Consider the following 25191-nt stretch of genomic DNA (forward strand, 5'->3'; position numbering starts at 1 on the left):
AGACTGTTATTGCTCACAAAATTATTTTAACAGGATCCCTTCTGCTGAGTTCATTAACTGAAAAGCTAAGCATTCATTTCTTCCTCAAAACTACAGAAGAGTAGTAAGACAAACAAGAATAGAAACCTTCTTTTGCCTGCAGAAACAGGAGCATGGCGGTAGTACTATTCCGCACTAAATATATACCAGGTATCAGTCTCCAGGGAAAGTGTATGTAAGTCATAACCAGGTTTTGTGTCCTTGACTGGTGATTCTGAGAGTGAGAAGACAAGCTAATGCGAAAGCTAAGCAGATTGTATTTTGTTCCAGATTCAATCCTCAACATAACTGCAAATACAGGTACAGCATATCCAAATCACTGAGAAATATAAAATCACTTCTGTAGAAAGGGAAACTAAGAATAGAATATAATAAACTGTATTTCACTAAAGATAAATAAAAGCCAATATACTCTAGTCAAATTTATTCCAGCCAAAACACCTTCTTGTACAATATCACTTTTTTTTTTTTTAAAAAAAAAAAAAAAAACCTTACTGACTCCAATGCATTGGCTTTTTGCCTTAGGCAAAGGGTTTATTTTACATCTTTTAAAAAGACTTTACTTTCAACAGTTTATGCACTGTGAAACTAAATGGGAAGGTTAGAAAAAAAAAGAGAAAACTACTGATCAGAAATGAAAAGGACTAATCTACATAAAAATGGCAAGGATAAGATAAGACCAGCACATCATGGCTATTACTACTATTTCTAATTTCTATTAGGATTTTTAAAAATCAAAGTAGTATGTACAGACACAAATCTCCATGTAATTAATACAATAGGCATGTGACTGTATTGCTGGTACGTCCCAAGGCTTCTGAAGGGTCTTTGTTGGAGAGGAACACGGGAAAATAGGTAAAAAAACTACTGTCATAAGGTCATTGCACACCAAAGATGTGCAGTGCCATAATTGATGTGCCATCATATTTGATGTTACCCACTGTGTAACTGTCCATTTCTTTCCCCAGACTGACTCAGAGTATTTACTAATTTGTACCTTCAGAGTCTTTCCAGGATGAAGGACATGTTCACACTTAAAAGAGCAGTAAATAAAAAAGCACTTAGTTGAGATGCATAAAACTATAGTATCTCTGGCTACATATTGATTCCTGAAGTTCTTGAAATTTTGAATACAACAATGTTAAACTCATATCTGGAATATTATGGAAACAGATTACCATCACAAAGAGGTAAAGGCTTCCATTCCCCATTAAGACATTTTGTCCTCATTCTTCTAGCATCACCTTTTTTACATCCATATAATACTTCATCACCATGAGAAAACTGGGGCTGGTCTTGCTGGTGAAGAACAATATTTGGGATAGAGGAAGGTGATCCACATGGTATTTTGTCTTCTGTTGAAAAGAGCAGAAATATTCCATAATTTTACTGGAGTCACATTTGAATATCTGAAAGATTTTAAATAAAAAGAATTACATTTGCATTTGGTGAGTCAAACCTACTCCTATTAACTAACAATACCTTCTACAGAGCTAAGGTATGTATATAATTTAGCCAGTTTACTAAATCCCTTTCCAGACCTTTCCCTTCTTTTCCATCACTGTGATAACTCCACAGCTTGCTCCCCAAGTAGTTTCAGCTAAGGTTAATTTCCCAAATTCTGTTTTTCAAAGATACATGAATCCTAAAGTGTAAGAAAACCTTCAATTAATCCAGGTCATCTGGATCCTGATTCTGATTAATCAAAATTATATTCAGTTACACACCTACACATTTGTAATGTGCACTTTCAATTAGTGTTACTACAAGAGCCGAAACCCACTGTAACATCATGTAGCAAGCTGCAGGGCTGTCATCTCTATGTGCTAACTGTGGTTCCTGCTGTGGGCTGCCACTGTTGCTGTGGTAGTGAAAGTAAAGGTTAATGGTTTGCACGGTTGAGTGCAGTATATGGGTATTTCTTCTGAGGGAGGAAAAAGGGATGTAACAGGGTAGGGGCATACAGCCAGTTCTGAACAGGGAAGAGGAAAGACCCATGGTAATGTCAGAAATTGTGTTTGAACAACTTTGCACTCAATCTTGAACCACTCTTTTTTTCCAACTTGTGCACAGAAACTGTTCTCTGTGGAACAAATATCAAAAAGATGTGAGCAATCATTCTCCTCCATGCTATACATTTTTAAAACATCAGTGTTGCTCTTGGAAGATGTGTCAGAATTCAGACAGCCAGAGACTACCAGACTTTCCAAGGGAATCACAAGTCTTTTGGGACCTCTGTCAGTACAGAAGATTTTGTTGCTAATGGATTTTAGCCTGGTTTCTAAGGAAGGAGACCCACATGATTGCACATCCCTTTCTGCCTGTTCCCAGACCCAACTCCCACCCCCCTCCCCCACACAAGTAGCTTTAGAATCTCCTGAACAGTTCAACAAAACATGGAAGATGATAGGTATTTGCAAAAGAAAGTTCTCATGAGCTCTGTGAAAATGAGGGGCAGCTGTAGCAGAAGAGCCACCTGTTGAAGATATTTCCGTTTGATCTCTCCGTACACAAACAACACAAGGATCAAGGCTTGAGGAGATAAGTATCTTGAGCGAGTGGGTATTCCTGCATATTAAGACTTATTACGGGGAGAATAAGGAATTTGTATGGCACTTAGATGAGCAGTGCAGTTGATGTAGAAGATGTTTCGTAGGACAAAGTAAACTAGTCCATGAAAACACGTTTATTGGTTCTCTTCGTTAAGAACACTGCGAATTATTTTCTGTAGCTACAGATTTTCAACTTATTCCATTCCACTTCAATTCTGAGACACTGTCTTAACAAGTGAATGGTAGTTTGCACTCCTGCAATTGACATCCATACTCTGTGGTCTGAGGTACACCATCTAATGACATGCACAGAAAGTCGGTGCTTGTGCCTAGGCAGAACACCTGACTGTAGAACCATTCACCATTTCAATATCAGCACTATAAAAAAATGTGGGACACCTAACTCTAGCCTAGGGAAGAGAGCAAAACAATGCATATACAGTCATCACATTTGCAGCCCTGAGCCCCTGAAACATACAGTATTGTCATTGCTGGAAACAGACGATGGCATTTGTACTGAGCTTACAAAGAAAGCCTCAGGATGGAGGCTTATCCAGCTTACTTTGTCAGAACATGTCCTGACCTACCTGGAGACTTAGTTTTACTTGTTTTTACAGTAACAGCATTTTTTTTCCTAGTGATCAGTTGGCATTAGCTCTTTTACTTTACTTTTGGTTATCTTTGTATGGCAACACCACAGTTTTTTATATATAGAATTATATAGGATACCAATGCAAGAAGGAGGAGGTGACCACTGTCCATCAACACATTCTATTTCCTTTGATCCAACCAATTTAAATATGATGTCACATTCATATTCTGTTCTACTCCCATGCTGATACTGTTGCAGAGAGCCAGCAGCAATACTTCCATTGGTAATCTCAGGTGGAGGTCCACAGCCTCTGGGATTCTCTGAAATCAAGATATTAATTTTATGCTCTTTACTCAGTACTATTAGCACACTTACATATTAAGTGCAACACAAAATAAACTGAGATTCTTGCTTAAAGTTAAGAAAAATCCACAGAACAGGTTAAACAGGCATTGACTATTTGGATTCATGTTGGGCTGCAGCTCACAGTCTGAGATGAGTGACCCTGGCTCAGTCTACTCTCTTACTTGCATGTGCTGTCAATTTCCTACCGTGATAAAAGAAACAGTTGATGAAACCCAACCATTTTTAAGAGAAGAAAAGTGTTACATGGATATCAATTTCACAAAAAACAAACAAACAAAAAAAAACCCTGCAAGAAACAATGGCATGTTATGCAAATCACCCAGAAAGCAATGTGTACCTCTAATGGAGTGAACTCCTGCCAAGGGAGCTTAATATGTTTTTGGGCTAAAGAGCCAACAACACAAAATATACTTGTTTTCAAATGCAAAAGAGAGTGAGCAAAAAGAAGGATGAAAGACAACAACGTAACTGATCAAGCAGGAAAGAAATGTGAGAAATATGAGATGCTCTTGCCATCTTGAGCTTCCTTCAGAGGAAGAATAGGGGAATATATCTTCCCTTCTGCATGACATTGTTAATCCTACAGGATGAAACAGGAATTTCATAGTAAAAAGCCTTCACTGTTTTTTTTTGCCTTGAGTTCAGCTATGTATCATCTCCAAAAACTTTTTTTTTTTTTTTTTAACAGAAACAGGATAGAGTAAGAGAGGGCATTGCTCGAATAAATAATTCCTGGCTGCCATATTGCAGCCTATTTATGTCTTTTTGAATAAATAATATTTTTTCATACATTGCAGTGAAATTTTGTGCAAGCCATTTACCAGCTCACTTTCAGTTATTGCAGAAGTCCAGTTGGCATAATTGAAGATAACAGAATAAAGGCAACAAGAAAAATATTTGGGCTGATTACCAGACAAATGTTCTAGACATGTTCAATGTTTTTACACACAGAAAAGTGAACATCATTGAAAATCCAACTGCTCAGACTCTCATGAAATAGCAGAATAATACCACTTGTAGACCAGTACCTGCCCTTTTAGAGACAAGGTACCCACAAAAGTCTTCAGGACCCAGGCATTTTCATACATTTCCTACCACAATAAAGTCGACAGAAGAATTACCTTTACATGTTGGTGGTGATGGAGACCATCCAAAGTAATAGCACTGAGCAGAGGCAGGTCCCACTCTTTTGTATTTTTTTTCACAGAAAAAATTCACAACATCTCCATTGCTATATTTACCCTCCCTGGGAGAAATATATCCATTGGGCAATATTGGCATTTCACATTCTATTGCTACAAAGACAAAATATTTTAACATATAGTGTAAGACCTACAAAAAGTACGTGAGACACTACTACTAATGGAAAAGGGGGAAACCAGAAACAAAATATACAGACACACAGCCCTGAAAAAAACAACATGGAGACAATGACAAGATACAAACTTCCCAGTCACACTAATTGGTTGGCTATCAAAAAACTACAGGCACCACTTTCAAGATAATCAATCTAGTCTTTGCAACTAAGATTAAACCAGGGAGAACCTGGATGGGAAACACCGCTGGAATTGACACAGCCATACAAACCCATGAGGGGACATGGAGGGGCAAGTGAGAGCAAGGAGAACAAAGATCGGGATAGGCAGAAAAGAGATAAAAGGGACCGGTTGTGTAACACTGTGCCAGTCAGTACGCTTGCCTGGCCGAGCCCTGCACCTGATCACTGCAGTCTGTCCTATCATCTGCATTTTATTAAATCTGTTCTTAACTCTCTCACTGTGTAATGTCACTCTCTATCCCCATGTGTCTGTGTGCAGCAAGGTCTAGGTGCTAGCTACTGGTGAGAGCTACTGTATGTGTGTGAGTAAAAAAAATGGTGCCAGTTACTTAAGTAGGGTTCCAGTGCAGCTACTGGAGCCAGTGGGAGTCTTTACCTTCCAGCCACTGGAGTGGGAACAGTATGTCCCAAAAAAACAGCTACTGGAGGGACACTGGTGTGAGTGAGGCAAGCGAGGGCCTTGAGGGCTCCATGAACACATGTGCTTGTGAACCTAGCAAGTGCTGTGTGTGCACCTTGACTAGTGAAACTCTATCTTTACCAGCTGAAGAGGAGGAAGGGGACGTAGCTGTCTATGTTTTATCTGAGTCCTGTATGTACGAGTTGTTGAGGGCAAGCCTTGCCTGTGGCAATTCATGTGGCTGTGTCAGTGTCCTGTGTCTGTGAGTCTCGGATATGTGCTCAGCTTTGTTACTGGTTGAACCTGCAAAGGGGAAAGCGGCAGCTGCATCCCTTGGCCTTAGCAGAGGTCCCAGATCCCTGTGGCACTGGGCTGGATTCCAGCGGTCAGGCAGGAGTGATTCTGGGCCAGAGCAGGTAGAAGAGGCAGCCATGCTCTTGTCATGACTTAGCAATGATTAGAACAAAACCAGAGGAAAGAATAAAGCTTCACAAAGTTCATACAGTTACACTGGTCAGCAAGCACAAAAATATTTACCAAGACACTTGGGTGCTGGTTTCCATTCACCATTTATTTCACAACTTGTAGTACCAGTTGTCATATTATCTGCAGTTTGATATCCCTCTGAACATGAATATGCAATTGTATCTCCAGGCAGGAACACACTTTTATCTACATGGCCATCCAAAACGTGAACATGAGGTTTTCTACATGATCCTGTAGAAAAAAATGTTAGCGCATTTTGCAATCCAGAAACATTGCCTGTTGGAAACATCATTGCTGCAGGTACTTTAGTGTGTGCTAGGTTAGTGGACAATTCAGGATATTTAAAACATTAAAAATTCTGCATTGCCAGCATATGAATTTAGAATATTATATGTAATGCATTCACATAGTATCTATTGCATTCTGCATTCTAGAAAGAAGGAGTAGAATCTGGCACAAATACTTCTTCCTTGGATTCAATTCCTTTCGTTCCACTATTTATTTTTATTACAGGTGTCATATCACACAGTTTGTACTCCTGTTCCCCATGGCCTTTTGTGAGGTGATCAGAAAAAAACAACTGTGTAAAGTCAGTCTGAACCAAAAGGACAGGAGAAAATGCTAGCTAATGGTGGTCAGTATTACAAACCTTGGCATTATAACACTGGAAGATCCAAGTTCCTCTTTTAGTGTCCTATACCCCCGTACAGGAGAGGAAAGGACTTCTAAGAGGAGAAGGGCAACAACAGTATGGAAGTATTTTCAGAAAAGAACACTCCGGTCTTTTTCAAAAATGTGCTTTCTAGCCCCAGGGCAGAAAGCACAGCCTAATCTTTTATGCACAGTCATAATATCTTTCCAAATAATGAATCATGTTTCTTATTTGGTCACTTTTAAAGAAAGTTATTGACATAATCCTTTGGCTCACAAGCATTTCTTCATAAATTGTCCCTCACAAGTGTGAAAGGTTCTCACCCTCTTATCAAAAAGACTGGAGAAATTGAGAGTAAGATTGGGTGTATGTACATTGTATCAGCTAAAATCACCGGAGAGGGCAGTGATTATCTACTTCATAACACTGAGGTTCGAAAAAAATAGCTCACCTAGAAGACAGAAGATATTTTCCCTGCATACTCACTTCCATTTTGCTTTCTGTCTTTAATTCTTGGAGCCCCAGAGAAGTTCATCTCTGGAGGCTCAGTCCTCTGTTTGACTCTCCCTCTGCTCTGTAAGAAACCTCTACCAATACAGATGAAGAAAATCAGAGTACATAGGATATCTTGTTTGCACCAGTGGTTACAACAGGGAGCTCTGAAGTTGTACTACTCACGGATGCACTTTGGAGTTGGAGTCCAGCCATTCTCTTGACACTCTATCTCTCCTGTGTCTTTTCCTTCTGGAGTTACAAAGCCATCATGACACGTATAGGTGACTTTTGCCTGTAAGCCAAACGTACCCGTTGCCGAGGGGAAAGAAGCATTGTCCAGCACAATATTCTTGCATGTTTCTGAAAGACAAAATTCCTTTCCAGTAAAACACTGCTAAACTACATACTTATAATACCCAGAAGATGGAGGACAAATGAAAACAGCAGTAGGATTTAGAACAATTTTAAGAGCACATTATTTTCTGCTTCTGTGTTAAGCTCCTTTCCTCGGGTACAACCAGAATGTGAAAAGTCAAAATTCGGTGTTACTAACTGGTATTTATATATTTATTTTTGGTATCTACAGCTGTGATGCTCACTATTGACTAACACTAAGAATTATCAAATTTTATTTTGCTTGCTCATTGGTATGTGAAAATATCAGCGAGCGGCTGTCCAAAACATTCTACGGTAGGTGTCTCTTTCATGCTGGAATTGTTTCCTTAAAAAATGTTTTGACGGTCTAAAAGAAGGAAGTTAGGTTGAATTATTTCTTTTGTCCATATAAAATTGTTATCTAAAGTATCTAAAGTTTAGGTGAGACATCCTAGCAATTTCAGGCTTGCTGCAAGTCAGGTTCAAAAGCTGGAAATGGTATTAGGAGAGAGAACCTTCCTGTTCCTTCCTCCTTCCAGTATTATGTCAGCTGGAAGGCAAGCAAAAGGGGATGAAGTGGCATAGATAGAGGCTCTAAGGAGAGAAGAAATTACAGGCTGTTCAAAGGGAATGATTACCATTTATTACATTACTGCACTGCTGGCTTATAGAAAATTTCACTACTGAAGACCAAGAGGGTCTGACTCCCATCCCAGAGCTTACAGTCTAGGAGAACTGAATGAGCCTGGTGTGGCCATTTTACAGGGCATCATTCTGCATGTTTGTATAGCTACTGACCTCAGTAGCATGCAGGGACTCAAGAGCTGCATGAGATAGCTGAGAGAATCATGGCACTGTGTTTCAGTTGTAAAGCACCTAGACTTAGAGTTAGCCCAAGCAGCAGTGATGGACTAATGTGGGTGATGTGACAATGGATTTATTGTTTTTTAGCTAGAAATTGTGACAAAATGTAAGCACACTCACTCTTACGGATACATCTTGGGAAAGGTGACCAGCCATTCTTTGTGCATGTAACTTCACCACCTTCACTTTCAGTACGATAGTCTTGGTCACAGCCATATTGAATTCTTTCACCTTCCTTGTAAGTACGATCATAATAACGATCATAGTAGAAATAACCATTTTCCAGGTGTGTTACAGAGCACATTTCTAAAGAAGAAAGGTAAGTACATTTAACCACAGTAATCTGAACAGCTAAAACTCAGGTACAATAATGTTTAGGAAGGCCATTACCAAAAAAGGGGCCTCCTAGCACCTTTCTTTATCATTCTATTCCCCAAAGACATCCATGCTCAAATCTGAATTAAAGTATGCTTTCTTTCACTGCCCTGAGGTTAATGTATCACAGGAACGGGAGTTCAAATGACCCCATAAAGCGGTAAGAAGTGATCTAGTAAACATTATTCCTTACCATAGTTCATAAGCAAGGCTGGCTAACTGCACTGCATCTAGTGTCATGAGCACTAGCTCTGGTACGGTCTGCTAAGTCTCTCACATGTTGACGCCTGTGCTGAGACGTTTTTTGGCATTTGCCCTCAGGAGATTTTACCATCTCTATGCAAATGCATCTCAAACCAGCTGTAGAGATTTTACCAACTGCTAAGCATGCTGGCCCTACGGATGGATGAAGGAATGCTGTGGCTCTGTTATTAGAGTAACTGGTCCTTTCCTCTGGGCAGGACTCCACTTGTCCCCTGCACTGACCGCCACTCCGCTCAGGGCAACAGGAGAAAGACCAACCTTTTGTTGATCTTTCAGGTCCTATCAATAGGTAGGAACTGTACTCTGACTGAAGATGTGGGATAGGAGAGAAGGCCTCGGCTCTCTGGTTTAAATGTTTTCTATCGCTGAAAGATTAAACCAGTGTATCTGGATCCCTTGCTGCAGCCATACTCACTCTCAGCTTATTGCGAGAGCATGCCACCTGGCCAGTCCCAAATGTTATCCAAAAGGACTGGGCAATGGATCCCAGACAGCAACCTCTAGACAAAGTGCCCAAGCCACTGAAGGAATAATACATTTACACAGAGAAGATGTTCTTAGAATGTCTTGCTGCATGTGCAGATGAAAGCAGATATATGCATGGGACCCAGAAGCCATAGATGAAAAACATTTCCTAAATCTTATTCTTATTTTTTTTAATCTCATGGATAGGTGCAGGAGTAAAGAACGTCCCAAATCCAGATTTATCATTTCAGCCTTACTCACTTCAGAGTGCCACTTATCAAGTGGCTGAGCTCTGCAGACAGGATAACAGTCTGGGTGAAGTTCCAGGGTTCAACTCAAGCAGTTATACTTTAACAAACTGTACGTTGCTGCTTCTTGCATTCCATCAGCACAATTTCTGCTGCACAGGTCATCAATAATCATAACAAAATTGAGCATATAGTAGAAGTGCACTTACTGAGGCATTTTGGCTCTGGATTCCAGCCCCCTTTAGAACAGACCATTTGAACGACTCTTTCTCCACTCGGGGTTGAGTAGCCATTACGACAGTGGTACTCAACATACTGCCCAATCCTCATTGGAAAGTAAAAGCGTGCCATTCTTTCACTTATCTTGCCATTTTCTATCACTGGGTAGTCACAGGGTTTCTCTTGAAATAGAATTTAGCAGCAACAGTATCAACACATGGGTGACAAACAGTTCAGCACACAAAGTCCTAAATATTAGTTCAGATACCACTTCATTATTTGAGTGTTTCCTGGAACTGACAGAATCAGAACTGCACACCTTGGCAGATCTCAAGGAGTGCAGGATCAACCATGCTGTGCTTCTGGTGTCTTCATCAATGTCTACAGCTATGCTGGTTGCCTGTTTTCATTGCAATCAACAGAAATCCAGTCCATCTTCTTAGTGGACTCTAGAGGCTGATTCATGAAACCAAATGTAAGTATTAATTCTATGGTGAGATAACACAGTTTCTTCACAGGGTCTCAGCTAAGTGTACTATACTGACAATGATGGGAACCCAGGCAGCTAGCTCAGATCTAGACACTAAAGTGCAGACTCTAACAATTGTTATAACAACTGTCACCATTTTTATTTGTCACTTCTGGGATCTTACACCAAAAGCTCTTCCTAGTTTTAAAACATAAGTGATTTTTCTTTTGTTTTCTCAGCTCCTCAAAAGAGCTTTTCAGGAAAAAGTCAGGCTTAGAAGCAGCTTTCACTCAAAGATTACCCAGGGTGTCCTGCTTGGCCAAGGCAGCTAGGTTCCTCCTGAAGTGCCCTGAACCAAAGCCCATATGCTGGGGGAGAGGGATATGAGGAGGAGGGATCAGCCACTGAACAGACCATTTAATAATGAGAGAGGTGGTCTCCAAAATATTCCTCAATTTCAAAATCCACAAATAGAGAAATGCTTAATCCACTTGTTAACAAGGAACTTTTCTTGAATAGAACAAATTATCTTACCCAAAGGTTCATTTACAAGACTGATTTTGCCAGGGTTTCTATGTTTCTATGTTTTTCTTTCATTTTCAGTGATCAAAGAGCAAAGACCGATAAATTATGAAATTGCTGACTTTTGTTTTTCTACTGCACATAATGGGCAAAACTATCATTGTAATTAATGGAAGTTTAAGCCAAGAAGGAACTCATTACCAATCAATCAAGAGTATTTTGGTTTGCCATTTGACAGATTATAATAAAGCTGCAATTGTTCATAATATATCAACACAAAACTGCAACCAAAATTCTAAAGCTCTGGTTAACATGATGAAACATACCTTCCAACCATCACCTACGCATTGGTTTGGATACTTTAACACTCACTGTGTCCTCTCATCTTGACTGGCATGCTACTCCTCAGTTGGACCACAAACCCTCCTGTCAGGGAGCTGACTATTGCACACTTTCATATATAATTTCACAAATATAGTAGCAAATAATACCCATATTTATAAACATAATGTACATTTAGATTATACCATTGCTTCTTAGCTGTTTTTTCCAAGCCATCACATTAAGTTTTATAACACCAAGAAACACAATGAATAAGCATCTTTTATTTCCTGTGGTGCTGAAGTTTTTCTCTTGAGATATTTCCAGAATAACAATTGTGTATATTGTGCCTTCATTCACAAGAGCTACTTACCAACACAATCTGGAGCAGGCACCCAGCCTCTGCTGGTGCATTGAGCTGTATTTTTGCCAGACAGCGTTCTCAAAATGTATCCAGGATTACAGTCTATTGTGATCATAGCCCCTTCTCTGTAGCTGTCTTCCTGAGGTCTAAAGTTCCCATTGGGAACTCTTGGAGGAGAGCATAAAATTTCTAAATGGAAAGAGAAAAATACAGTGCTAATTTGAAGAATGCCTTTATATTAATTGCAGAAGTTTTTATCTTCACAGTCTATTGACCAAAATTGCATAAAATAACTTTCAAACGGAGATTTCTTAGGGAGCGAGGCAAACACATTATTTATAAACTGGAGCCTGTCTTTGGTTTTGTTTTGTGTTTTTTGTTTGTTTGTTTGTTTTTTCTACTTGTAATTCAGAAAATCGCACCAATACACTCAGGGCTGGGAGGGGATGATTATACAGTCACCACAAGTTGGTCCTCCTGTGCAATGAAGGTGGATGAATCAGCTGGATCCATGTGCTGCTTAATCATCTAGGCTCCGTGATAAGTCAAATAAGATCTATAACAACTTCATGGTAGCATAAAGCTATAGGAATAAAGCAGGACAGAAATTATTTTATATTTTCCTACTATAGAATGACCTTTGAGAGGATTTATAATTGAATACAGCCCAAGTATCAGAGCCCAGTATATCCATGTCTGGAAGAATGCTTTGTTTGTCACTTCTCAAAAGCAGTATTCTGTTAAACCATAGGCAATGCATATTAATTAGTATCATTACTAATCTTGAGGCAGAAAGTTCAAGGACTGAGTGGGCACTAGGACTGACTACTCTTTATTTCTACAGGAGTCTTTCTGGAAGAGGTCCCAGGAAGGTGGGTGGTACATAACATCCTGTAACATTGCCCTTTTGCAAACATTTTTTTTTCCAGTTTCAAGTGTTCTTTGGCAACTTCTTGAACATGATTCGATACACTATAAAGATTTCTCCCAAATATATATCAAATTATCTCAGCTAGGACATCATGTGCATATGTCTGTTTGTGGGATTTGGAGTTCTAATTAAAGTCTTTAAGTGCTGTAGCTGAGTGAAACTAAATTAAAATCAGTGACCCAGAGTGCTGATGTCCAACAGGACTGACCTCAGAAATCACGGATTTGTCATCTGAACTGCACAGAAGGCATTTGGGAGTTAGAAGGCATGAGGGAGTTTCATCACTGTAAATATAGGAATTTGTAGAGATCCTTAGACAATTTCTGATAGGAAGTCTGAACATCATGAATAATGTGGTTGCTCAATTACAGTTCTGGTAATATTAAACAAACTGCTGTCCTCATCGTAGGCTAAGAGTCATGGACAGTGGCAGGATTCACACAGACCATGTTACTTTAGTCTCTGATTATACATTCAGGGCCAGATTGGTTCTTTAGGTTAGTGAATTTCAGACATACTGTACCTAATTCTTGACATAATGTCTGTGTAGAGAGCACGTTTCAGCTAGCTTTGTATATATTGCAACACTACAATTCCATTGTATTTTTCAACCTAGACACTCACGGCCATCAATGGACAACTTACCCTTCTGAGATTGGACTACTTCACATTTGCTCTTATTCCTATGGAAATGGCCATAACCATGTCAGACTGTTCTTTCTACAACCCCGTCTTACTATTCCTGATCTTAAGTGAGAATTTAAATTTGAAAGGTATTTTGAAAGGCACTTTTTGTAATTTCCACTCATTTTTTTAAAAGGTGCACAGTACACTAACAATTTCTTACGGAAGTTCTATCAGTGAAACAGAGATCATTTTTGAATTGTTCCTCTTTCATTGGAATTGGTTCATCAGAATTAGTAGCCCAGAAATTTCAAAAGCAAATGTAACGATGAGCAAACAGGTGCTCAGTCTACTCAAACTATGGTAAGACTCAGGGACACTCACGAAAAATGCAGAAATCAGTTCAGTAGGTCAGGATAACCTACTATTGTCTTCAAACCTTCTGTTGTTTCACAGGTTCATACAGGGTGAGATGCTGAGTGGCATTTTACTCTCTTAAAATTACAAGTAGCAGAGTGTTGGCTATGTTGCCACAGCATCTCAGCTACTGAACACGGAAGACTTGAAGATGCATAAATTTGTAGCTCCCCCTCAGAGAACTGCTGGTGATTCAAAAGCAAGTAGGTCATCAAGCTGGGACTATTAGCTTCCCCCAGTTTTATCCATACTGCTGCAATTCATACGGTATCCAGTATTTAACCCCCTCTTTTTATTTCCAGAACAGCCACTGACTTTCACCAGTTATATTCAGGTTAAAAGCAGTATACTTGAATTTCACTTAAAAAGGTATCATGTCTTGATTTGAAGACAACAGGACTTCAGAAACCACATCACTTCTCTAAGTTGGTTTCAAACGTTAATTTTCCTGTGCCATTAAAAATTTCAGATTCCTTCTATAGTTTTAACTTCTCCAGTATTAGTGTTTTTTTCTGCTTGCTTAAATACTCCTTTTAGTGTCTGATTTTCTTCCATCCCTTCACTAAAGCATTTTCACTGTATTTTGTAGAAGGTAAAGAGATTCAGCTTTATCCTTCCTATTCAAATTAAGAATTATTTATAAACCAAGAGTATTTTTGCTATGTTATCCCCACCAATTCAGAGTCACAGAATAAAAAAGGAACAGGATAAAATTAAGCAGCTTCTAATGCTGAAGTATTTCATTATCCATCTCATTTATGCAGTACATGTGAGCAATTCTATCTTCATAGGCCCATCCAACTATGCTCAAGTATACGCAAGAAAGGCTGAATTAACCATTTTTTGCTATGGCCTCTCATGGAAAACTCATATCCAGTTTTGTCCCTCAAATCCCTAGTCCTTCCAGATCTTCATGGTGTATTGGCAAGATGTGGATGATGATTATTTAAAAAAAAAAAATCAATAAACTAATGATAATGATTATGATAATAATGAAATTACTTCCAAATACAACCAGTGTCCAAAATAACTTTAGGAAAAGGCAGACCAGTGCAGTAGGGGGTTGGATGCCATCCAGATTCAGTACATAGTGCATCTGCTCTTTCACCAAATGTGTATCCCTTTTCACAACCAAACTGCAGTTGTTCAGACTCCTTGTAAGATGACTTTGAGTTACGCACAAATCCATGAGGAATTGCTGGTACATTACAGATAATATCTGAAGTTGGGAAAGACAAAATACATAAATTTTTATCAATTTTTATTCGCTGAAAATAAATGTTTATTGGAATATATATATACAAATATATTTTCTACGTGACTTCACAGAAATTATGTCAACATAAACACTTTCATTTGGAAACCATCTGGAACTTATTTGAGAACTCTTCAACGACCTGATTGTAGGTGCCAAGTAGAAAGTACAGTGTAGCACAGCTACAGCAGTAAACTGATTCAAAAGACAGCTTTCACGGCTATGCTTTGTTTTTAATGGCTTTCAGAATCAGTATATACAGTATGGGACATTCTAAAATAAGCAACTAGGCTAGCTGAAATTTAGGATTTTTTCATTTTTGAGATAATTTCATTTTCTTGTAAGGAAAGCCTGAAGCTCTCTCATGTTCAGTGGATGATTAGTAAAATTTTAGCATCAACAGGAAAAAAAGCATTAAACTATCTGGCAAACTGACATTAGAATACCTAGCTATCTATAAAAGAACCCCAGCATCTTCAGCTCCTTGACAAACCAGTAAAACTACTGAGATCTTGCAGTTTCCAAAATCTGAATTCCTAAAGTCAGATAATATTCATGGCTTTGCTTCCTAGGCTATGGAGAAGGACACCAAAGGGTTATCCTGGTTTCGTCTGCTGGATTTACTTTATACTTCCCCTGAGATATATTTCATCATACCTGTCTTCGTTTAATAAAATTCACTATATTCTACAAATGGTGCAAGGACATGTGTTTAATCCCATTTATGTTGTTCAAATTAAAATAAACGGGTGTTTCAAAGCGGCAAAATTTAGCTCTGACATTGTGAACAGACCATACATGTATCTGACATCCTAACAAACACACCTGGTTTTATGAACATATACTTCCAGATGAGATAATATATAAATAATCTAAGAAACTTGATGGACCAAATATTTGACAGATTGTTACTTCCTGTGGTTCATTCTTATGTACTGACAAGCCAATCCCATACAATTCCAGTTTGCAAAATGGGAGGAATAATCCCATTCACCACGACAGGCTGGGGGCCAACTGACTGAAAAGCAGCTTTATAGAAAAAGACTTCACAGTCCTAGTGGACAAGTTGAACAGGAGCCAGCATCCCGGCCTGCCTTTGGACAAGCATTCTCAGCAGGTCCAAAGATGTGATCTTTGCTCTTTACTCAGCACTGTTAAGACCACATCTGGAGCACTATGTCCAGGTCTGAGCTCCCCAAAACAAGAGAGACGGACATTTTGGAGCAGGTCTAGTGAAAGTCACAAAGATAATTAAGGGAACTGACAGATAAAGAGAGGTTTAGGGAGTCTACAGAAGAGAAGGTTTATTGGGAATCTTATTAATTGCATGGGAATGCACAAAGCTGTGCCAGGGGAGGTTCAGACTGGACACTACGAAAAAATTCTTTACTGTGAGAGCAGTCAAACACCAGAACAGGCTTCCTAGTGAGTGGTTGATGCCTCTTGAACATTGACGGGAAAGGGGCATTTGGATGATGCCCTTAATAATATGCTTTAACTTTTGGTTAGCCCTGAAGTGGACAGGCAGTTAGACTTGATGATCTTTGTAGGTCCCTTCCAACTAAACTATTCTACTGTATTCTATATAAATTTCTGACTGTGATAGGTGAGGTGGAAGTAAAGATGATGGAACCATGCCTTCTCATTGGCAGGAAGTGACAAGATGAGAAGCCACAGGCACACAAAGAGGTACAGGAAATACCACTTAAAATAGGAAAATAATTTTTACTTGAGGGTAGTCAAACAACGGACTGGGTTGCCCAGAGAGGCTGTGAAGTCCTCATCCTTGTGGATGTTCAAAAGCCTACTGGACATGATCCTGAGCAACTTGCCCTAGCTGACTGCATTTTGAGGGACCTCACCTATTCTGTTATTCTGTAGAAACTGAACATGAATTAACCTTCTAACTTGTCAAAACACAGTAGTTTGAAGAAAGAAAAATCCATCATGATTTCTTTGCATTTTATGTAGCTTACGAACATGAATGAATTAGAATTATACTTATTTTTTAAACTAGGTTCATATAGATTCAAAATAATTTGTAATTACTTTGGTTAAATAAACACTGAAGTGATTGAATCTTATGTAGGTACTGAAGCTAGTTTCAAAGAATTGAATGCAGCCTGGCAAACCATATAGCTCGTAGTGAAAATGCAGAACAAACAGGTGGTCCATTTTGACTACGTTATCATACAATATTCTCTGATTTCTCTTTCTAATCCTACTTTTACAAATATGTAATAGACATTGTTCACAGACAAGCTATGCTTAATTGCTGTGCAATAAAGTGAAAGCTTTGTAGTTTCCTAGGTGGTAACCAGTCCCTAGAAGTCTGTGCGAATAAAGCTTATTGCAGATAATAGTGTTCCTTTTACCTTGGCATTGAGGTACATCACTATCCCATCTTCCATCAGAAGAGCAATGTATTTCTTTAGATCCAACAAGCCTGTATTTTTCATTACATTTAAACTCTACAACCTGGCCAAAGGAATATTCTTGGTTTAGCTCAAATGCACCAGTCATAACTATTCTTCCATTTTCTGGTGCTTTTACAGGTAAACACTTTGCCACTGGAAAACAAAATAAAGCAAAGCAAAACAAAACAAAAGAAAAAAAACAGCTATTTGGTTGGCTATTCTCTGAAATATATTGATGCACAAAAGTTACAATACAGATAAACCACTGTAATTACCTTAAAATTTAAAATATATATAAATTTGCTATGTATTCTGATGCCATTTACAGCAGACATTTCAACCTAATGAAAACTCTTCAGGCATGAAAGGAAAATTTTATAAGGACTTTGAAACTGCAGTATCTTGTTGACGTGACAAAAAAAAAAATGTTGGAAAACATTGCTCTGCATTGTGCAGAGAGCAAACTGTATGCCTAAAATTGAGGACACTCACAATTCAGTCAGTTCAATGTGGAATACCTGAGACCAGTTATTAGGAAATCTGAATTAAAAAAAAAGAAAAAAAAATCTAAAATTACAAATTACTTTTAAAAGTTAAAAATTATCTCTGGGAAGAAAGGAAACTTTTTATAAAGGAAATTTTTATAATCACACAGGTTTGAAACTGATGAAAAGGTTTCCAAATTCAGGGAAGTATCTAAGCTATACAGTTTATTTGGTTCTGGGGACTGGATGTCTTTTATTCTCATTCTCTCCTACTAAGGTTGCTCCACTGTATGCTAATAGGGAGGAAAACTTTAAACAAAATCTTAATAGCTAAGATATTCACAATGGCAGAAGAGGAAAAAAGCTATAAACAACAGACTTTCATATACATGTGAAATGTCTTATCCCAGCTGTCTTTTATAACTGTGTTTCACAGATACCTACACATTTGGGGTCTTTTATGTGAGGCAGAACTTTAAGCCTGTCTGTGAGTGACAAGACTTAGTTCTGTGAGTGCTTTTTGATAAAAGCTTGAGTGTTTATTGGATTAAAATGTCTGAGGAGGCACTGTAAGAGATTCACTATTGTACAACTTGAGTTTAGACATCTGTATATCTATGTGAATTAATACTAGGGGTTTAATCAGTGAATATTGTTGAGTTGTTATTAACACCATGAGAAGTCATAATAGTCACAATAGACAACAGCAGCCCCACAGAGAGTAGCAAGATCACAGGCAAGTTCTAGATAGTATCAGACAGATAAAAAAATAACTTTGATAAAGAATTAAATGTCAAACTCCACTTACCTTCACAGTGAGGGATATCATTGCTCCATCCATCTGCCAGACACTCACGGTAATTTTTTTGGCTAAGCATCTGGTATCTTACAAGAAAAAAAAAGTAAACAATAAATTACTGTCTCGTGACAGAAACAGCAGTGCTGCTGTTTTTGAAGCAAAGAAAGTAGGTTTCAGATATTCGAGTACACACTAACCAAAACATAACAAAAGAAAACAGTATTTTTCTGCTTGTCTCCCCTATTTTGTTTCTTTTACTTGCATATGGCAAAAATACAAAACCAAAAAAAAATGAATCATAAAGTAGGAAGTAATTGGTCAGGTATATTCTTCATTATAGATATACCAAGCTTTGTCTAGAAAATAAATGACCTAAGGGTGATTTACATAATCATTAGCTAGCAAAGTAAATCTCATGCTGTCTATGCTCCAGTATGAGTGAAAGCCATGGGACAGCCATACGTATCCCATGCTTTGCTGAGTTAGAATTCTCTTAGGTTTGAGGGCATCATAGCCACAACGACATTGCTTCTGCTTAGTCTGGAATACGGTCAGAGAGGGGTTACAGCTAGTCTGAAATGACAGAAGAACTGTCTGCATTTAAGGAATTAAGGAGAACATTGATTTTGCAACTCATATTTGTACTAGACTAGATCCAGTAATACATTCCAGCAACTCAAAGTGTGCAAAAGCATGGCTAAACCACTGCATTGTGCTTATGGCTGATTTGCATTTCATGAGGAAAGAATGTAGTTATAAGCATGTTTACCAAAGCACAATACTATATATTTGCCTTGCTACAGTTTTCATTGGAAAAGATGAATAGAGGGAGAAGAGAGAATTTCTTCCAAGCAGTCAGTGAAGAGATGTTATCCAGTCTTCAAACATTTTTTACAATGCATTTTGTTTCATAACTCACAGAAACGATTTAAGCAGGACTTAATGGTTGTGGTTCTGAATAGGTGATTCCATCGTACTGCCTAATGACTTCTCCAGATAACTGCATAATGACTGCCTGCTGAGAGCAAAGATTCCAGCATGAGAAGCTGTGTTTCCATCAGCTGGCTGGTCAAGTCATGAGGCAGCTTTACAGGCAGACCATTAGTTTTGCTTTCTACTTGGACAACCATGATTTCAAATGAGCTACAGCCTTATCTGTTTTAGACACTTTGGATGACAGCTTCACGTGTGTGAAGTACAGTTACTTCAATACCACCAGACACGAGAAACAGTTATGTTTAGCATTACTGTGATCTCACTATTTTAAATTAAACAATAACTAAATGTTCTTAAATATTAGTAAATTGCAGCTGCTTTACAGACAACAAATCTATTACTGACACTTCTCTTATCATTAAAACCTTAAATTAACTCCCATATACTGAATTAAATAATATTACCCATCATTACATCTGTACTCCACTCTAGCACCAAAGACAAACTCATTTCCACTGGTAAGTTGAAAGGAACCAAACTCAGTATCTCCGGGATGTCCACAGGGCTTATCTGGTAAGAAAGATAGAAAGAAAAAAAAGTACTTACACCATACACAGAGTCAAAATTTGAAAGACAGCACTTTTCTGTTAATTAGCAGAATGTATTTCATGCAGAGTGTATTGTCAAAAATGCTCAGCATTAGCTCAATTAACCTCCTTTAATGAATCACTGTTTTCAATGAGAACATATTAGAGTGAGAATTGTTTTTATTTATTTATTTTTTAAAAGTAAACAATAAATTAGGAGCTTTCAATCCTTTAAAAAAAGGCAGATCTCATCTTAAGTTTTATGATACATTTAATGGCAAGATGTAACTTCAGCTTTTCATATGCTTTCTGACATAAACTGGTCCAAATCTTCCACCACAGAAGCAATCCATGACTGGAAATGAAATTTCCTCAACCTGATGGGGATTGTGTTGAGTAAAGAGAGATTACCTGAGGCCACAGGAGTTCTGTGATCCTCAGCCCTTTCTGCTCAAAGGACTGTAAAATAAACTACATGGCTAAACTATATTAGGCCTCAGAAGAAATCCTTCATGATCCCTGTCAAACTAGTCATTTTCATTTCTTGGATCATATCAACATCCTTGTTTTTTCCAAGGAAGAGGTGTTTGAGTAGGCCCTAGACTTTCTCCAGTGTGACACAGAGGAAATGGACAACCCCATGACCAACTTCACTGTTTAGTGTGGCCCCTCATAGAAAGGGGATGTTATCACTTAATCTGTGCCAAATCACCACTTTTTACCTTCCACCCGCACCTTGCCAATGTCAGCATCTGTTCACTTGGTGGCAGTATTTCCTAAAATATGTAACTAAAAAGCTACAGCAATTTTTGTGTAATTGGAAAGATCTGTGTGCACTGAGTATTTATATAAATACATGTAAAAATAAGAAGAAATTAACATAATTTAGCACAAGAAAGATAAAATTCTGACTGCAAGATGCCAGAAAAATAACAGAACTGTTTAACTGTTTTGTTTTGTTTTTTAACATGCTAAAATATAATTCTTCCATAACCTGCCATTTATAGGCAATATACAGTGACTAGTTATTTTTATTTAATTTAAATGCAGAAAGGTCCATATCAGCTGTTGTGGTATTATTTGTTGTGGTACCTTAGCTTGTGTCTCAGATATACTATAATTGTATCACCTAACCTAAACCAGAAACACAGCTGCACAGACATAGATAGAATGGTGCTAGAATGAAAAGTGTCTTGGATATTCTTAAAAGCAGATTCTATTCTGATAGCAAATGCACAGATTGGGTTGGTAAGGCTGGCCTAGCATAAATGTTCTGTAAAGCAAAAAAAATATTCCTTTGACCTGGAGGAAAGGAAATTCCACAAATGTTTCCTTTTGCATACATGCCTTTTAAGATGATATTTTAAAGGATGCTGAAATAAACAATGTACAGGTAAAGGTGCAATTGAAATTTCACATTAACATTGCTGGCAAGGTATGTGACATGCCAGGTCAAATGTTTGTATGTATTTTGCATAAATACTTACTTCTGCATTCTGTCAGTGGGTGGCGTTGCTTCCATGCTCCGTTATCACACTCAAACAAAATTCGTCCATATTTTATATATCCAGGCCGACACCTGTATGTTACTTGAGTACCATGTGGATAGGGAGGGTTGTTCCATGTTTCAGTAGGCACTTCTTTAACTCTCCTAGGAGGAGATTGTTCACAAGCTAAAAATTATAAATAAAAATATTGGTGACTGAGGAACATGCTACAAACTGCAAAATATTTTTACAATAGAAAATGTAGCAAGAAATCCTGGTAACATTTGTAATCAAATGAGCATATCTTTTCTACTTAACCAGCATAAAAAGGGAAACTACCAAGAATCCATATTTTGTAGGAACAAAAACTCCATACTGTATAGTTCATTAATCTATTTTAGTTGCAAAGACTGGGACCAGATATTAGTGCCCCAGCTCAAACCACAAACATCTCTTACCCTTCCATCAGAGGGAGCTGATGGGGGAGCAGTCCCTTCATTGCCGCAGAGAAAAACTTTATGCACTCTGTAGATTTCCTTTCCAACTATTTTCTCCAGGTGCCACCGCCATCCTTACTGACATTAAACTCATGTGCCACTTGATCAAGTTCAGTCAAATCTCCCCTTGCCTTCACATTCCCTAAACTTTCTGTCAGGCTAAAGTTATCTGATATTCCAAAACATTTCCCCCTGTCCATGAGATTACTTCTTATGACGTGTTACATGATGTAATCAATTCCGGGTATTCACTTTGACCTTTGTAAGCTTCAAAGCATTTTGACTCAGTTTGGGGGGTGAGGGCTGTCTGATATTTCTCATTAGCTCAATATTATAGTCTTCCCCAAAAGTTCCTTACTGGGCCTTCTTCAGTGTTGAAGAAATGTACAGCCAATGTAAATTTTAAAAAATGAACCTGAATTAGTTTAATAGAAGTTTCTCAACAGTTTCTCAACTTCTTAATAGAAGTTTCTCAACAGTTTGAAAGTGAGAATAGTCAGACTGAAGGGGAAAGAAACAAATGTTGGGAAGATGTTAAGAAAGACAACAATCTAATGTTAAGAAGGTTAAGAAATGTTTTTTGTTTGTTTATAATCACTGACCTGATTTCAATGACTAATTCTTTATGCCTGGGTGACTGAAATGTACTTATTTTAAAGGCTGAAGCTTTACCCGCAGAAACAGACTCTAGACAGTCTAGTTGATTAGATACAAGTAGTCTGCTTTATATCTGAACAAAGGTGAGAATTCATCAAGAATAAATTAAGCAATCTCTGAGAAATTAAGCCTTAGAAAAGAAATGAAACCTCCATGTAGAAAAGAAATGGGAGAATAAATGTTCACTAGGCAAAGATATTTCTTGGTGAGTGAGATTCATTACTCAGTACAGAGCTGGCACCAAAATCCTCTCACCAGTTTAGTTGTCAGGCCACAGGTTTGAAAAAGCACCAGTGCTGTTACTGGTACTTTCCTACAGATTGTCCAAGTGCTGTGAAAGTAGGACTACAGGAAAAATATTTAAGATCTTTCCTCATGCAAGGGGTGTAGGGTTATAGCTTGCTGAACTAAACTGGCGACATTTCAACCAGAGATTAAGTAATGGGATTTCTAATCCAAAGTGAGCAAAATAAATCCTTATTCTTCCATATCAAAGTGTGCAAAATGAATTTTACTTTAGTTAAGACATACACCTGAACATTCACTGTTTCTATTTCAGTTTGTGGAATGCCTACCAAATCAGAGACAAATTTTTGGAAAATTCTTTAAAGCTTTGGGAAAAAAATATTTTTTAAGTATAATTTTAAGTATTCTGTAGCTATGATATTTTGAAAGTATGAAGAAAATAACACTCATTGTGAGATCTAATAACTTTCTTTTGACTGGCTTAAATACCCAGGAAAGGTAGACAAGCCTTGAGGATACTGCTGAAGTGATAAAGGAAGAGTTTAAATTTGCTCACAGGTTCACATTTTCTCCAACTCTTTTAGCTATTCTAATAACAAGCATGTTCCTTCCAACCAGTTGTTCTATCCTGAGTATATAAGATTGCTCTGTCCACCAGAGGGTATTACCCTACTATCAAAAGAGAGAGTAGAGACTCACTTTTATTAACAAAATTCATTCAGACACATTTAAGACACATTCACATTTTAATACATTCCCTCCCCCCCCCCCCAAAAAAAAAAATGCAGGAATAGGTGAAATGAATAGTACTCCTCCAGCTGTCACCATCTTGCAAGTGTGTTAAAAATTGCTATTTTAGCCACCCCCCCCCCCCCCCCGACTTGCCTATAGTGTGGCGAGACAAGGAATTTTTCCAATTCTACATTTTTCATTAGAACTCCTTACAATCAATGCTTTCAGTTTTTAAGCTGAGAAAAATTCTGTGATTTAAAGAATAACTTAATAGTTAAACATGTAACCAACTTTTCTTATAGTCTATGCCTGCATCTGCTGATTAGCAACTGCAAGAATATTCAGATAGCAGCAAATCTCTGCAGCACATCAGTGCAGTGATCATCTCACATTTAAAGCAACACGTCATTTTCAGATCCTGTTTATAAAAAAAGTCATAGAGAAATGGCACATGGTATCTTAGCTGCCTCTGATTCAGACATTTAAACTTACTGCTTTCATCCTCATCTGCTATAAAATAACTTTTTTTTTTTTTCAGGTTTAATTCCTCACAGTTTGATCTCTTTAACCTATTTTTTTCATTTCCTTCCCACAAGAAATGATATGTTAAAAATTGGTCTATGAATCAATCTTTAGAATGTACCTTTAGAATATTCTAAAATATTCCTATTGTACATATGAGTAAATTGCTTAAAAAAAATCCCCCCCCCCAAAAAAAAAACAAAACACCAAAAAACCAAAACACATTGTGTTTATCATGACATAGCGTGCCTTGGTCTATTAAATTTCAATAAGATTGACATTGAATATGCTATGATTTCTCCAAACTGCTAAAAAGTTTTCATATGGCAGCAAGTAAGTCAAGCTTAAGTTGAAGGTAATACAGGATAATGTTGGATGTCCAGATTGAATCGGCTTCTGCAATGATGGAAATCTGCAACAGCGCACTTGGGTGATGGCTGGAAAGCCACAGGCTATTCAGTAGAGGGAGAGCTTCTCTGCTGTATTCACCCCTTACGTCTGAGTTGTGACACTTTTATTGACCATTGTGCAGACTAGGGACTCCTAAGTCTCTTCACCATTACTAAGACATATTTGCTTCTGGATTTCATTTCAACTCTCTGATTGTTCTTCACCACTACTGCCCTGATGTCAGACTATACCATAGCAAGTGTTACTCTGAAGTGCCACAGTATGTGTATGTATTTCGGACCACAGTTAATTATTCTCTCTCTTTTTTTTTTAAATGCAGTTTCTTGGTAATTTGAGAAAAATAACTCTGCTGACAAAATGTACTTCAAAACTATATTATGCACTTTGATCTGGGTACTCAGTAAAATTGGGATTTTTTATATTTTTATATTATAAAGCATGGCTTAAATGATTCAAATCATTTTGTGGACAGCTTGAATTAATGATTTAGTACATATACAAGACTTGATCTTGGTTAGAAATAGCTCAAACTGCTTTCTCACCATTATTATGCCAGTAGCAA

The 25191-nt window shown here is 37.8% G+C and overlaps 1 protein-coding gene across 3 annotated transcripts in view; it reads right to left on the reverse strand.

The window, feature by feature from the left end:
• Positions 1 to 25191, reverse strand: part of CFH (complement factor H) — a 37172-nt gene that overhangs the window by 10566 nt on the left and 1415 nt on the right. For all 3 annotated transcript variants that reach the window (XM_040565504.1, XM_040565505.1, XM_040565503.1), the window contains exons 2-14: positions 21565 to 21750; positions 19955 to 20060; positions 18564 to 18640; positions 17229 to 17423; positions 14647 to 14817; positions 11636 to 11815; positions 9941 to 10132; positions 8500 to 8685; positions 7324 to 7500; positions 6045 to 6224; positions 4671 to 4844; positions 3321 to 3503; positions 1218 to 1394 (exon numbers count right to left, since the gene is read on the reverse strand). In XM_040565504.1, coding sequence (XP_040421438.1) covers positions 1218 to 1394; positions 3321 to 3503; positions 4671 to 4844; positions 6045 to 6224; positions 7324 to 7500; positions 8500 to 8685; positions 9941 to 10132; positions 11636 to 11815; positions 14647 to 14817; positions 17229 to 17423; positions 18564 to 18640; positions 19955 to 20060; positions 21565 to 21750 — 2184 coding nt within the window. The remainder of the gene's footprint in view (positions 1 to 1217; positions 1395 to 3320; positions 3504 to 4670; positions 4845 to 6044; positions 6225 to 7323; positions 7501 to 8499; positions 8686 to 9940; positions 10133 to 11635; positions 11816 to 14646; positions 14818 to 17228; positions 17424 to 18563; positions 18641 to 19954; positions 20061 to 21564; positions 21751 to 25191) is intronic.

The sequence above is a fragment of the Cygnus olor genome, chromosome 8 (genome assembly GCF_009769625.2).
Source record: "Cygnus olor isolate bCygOlo1 chromosome 8, bCygOlo1.pri.v2, whole genome shotgun sequence".
Lineage (NCBI taxonomy): Eukaryota > Metazoa > Chordata > Aves > Anseriformes > Anatidae > Cygnus > Cygnus olor.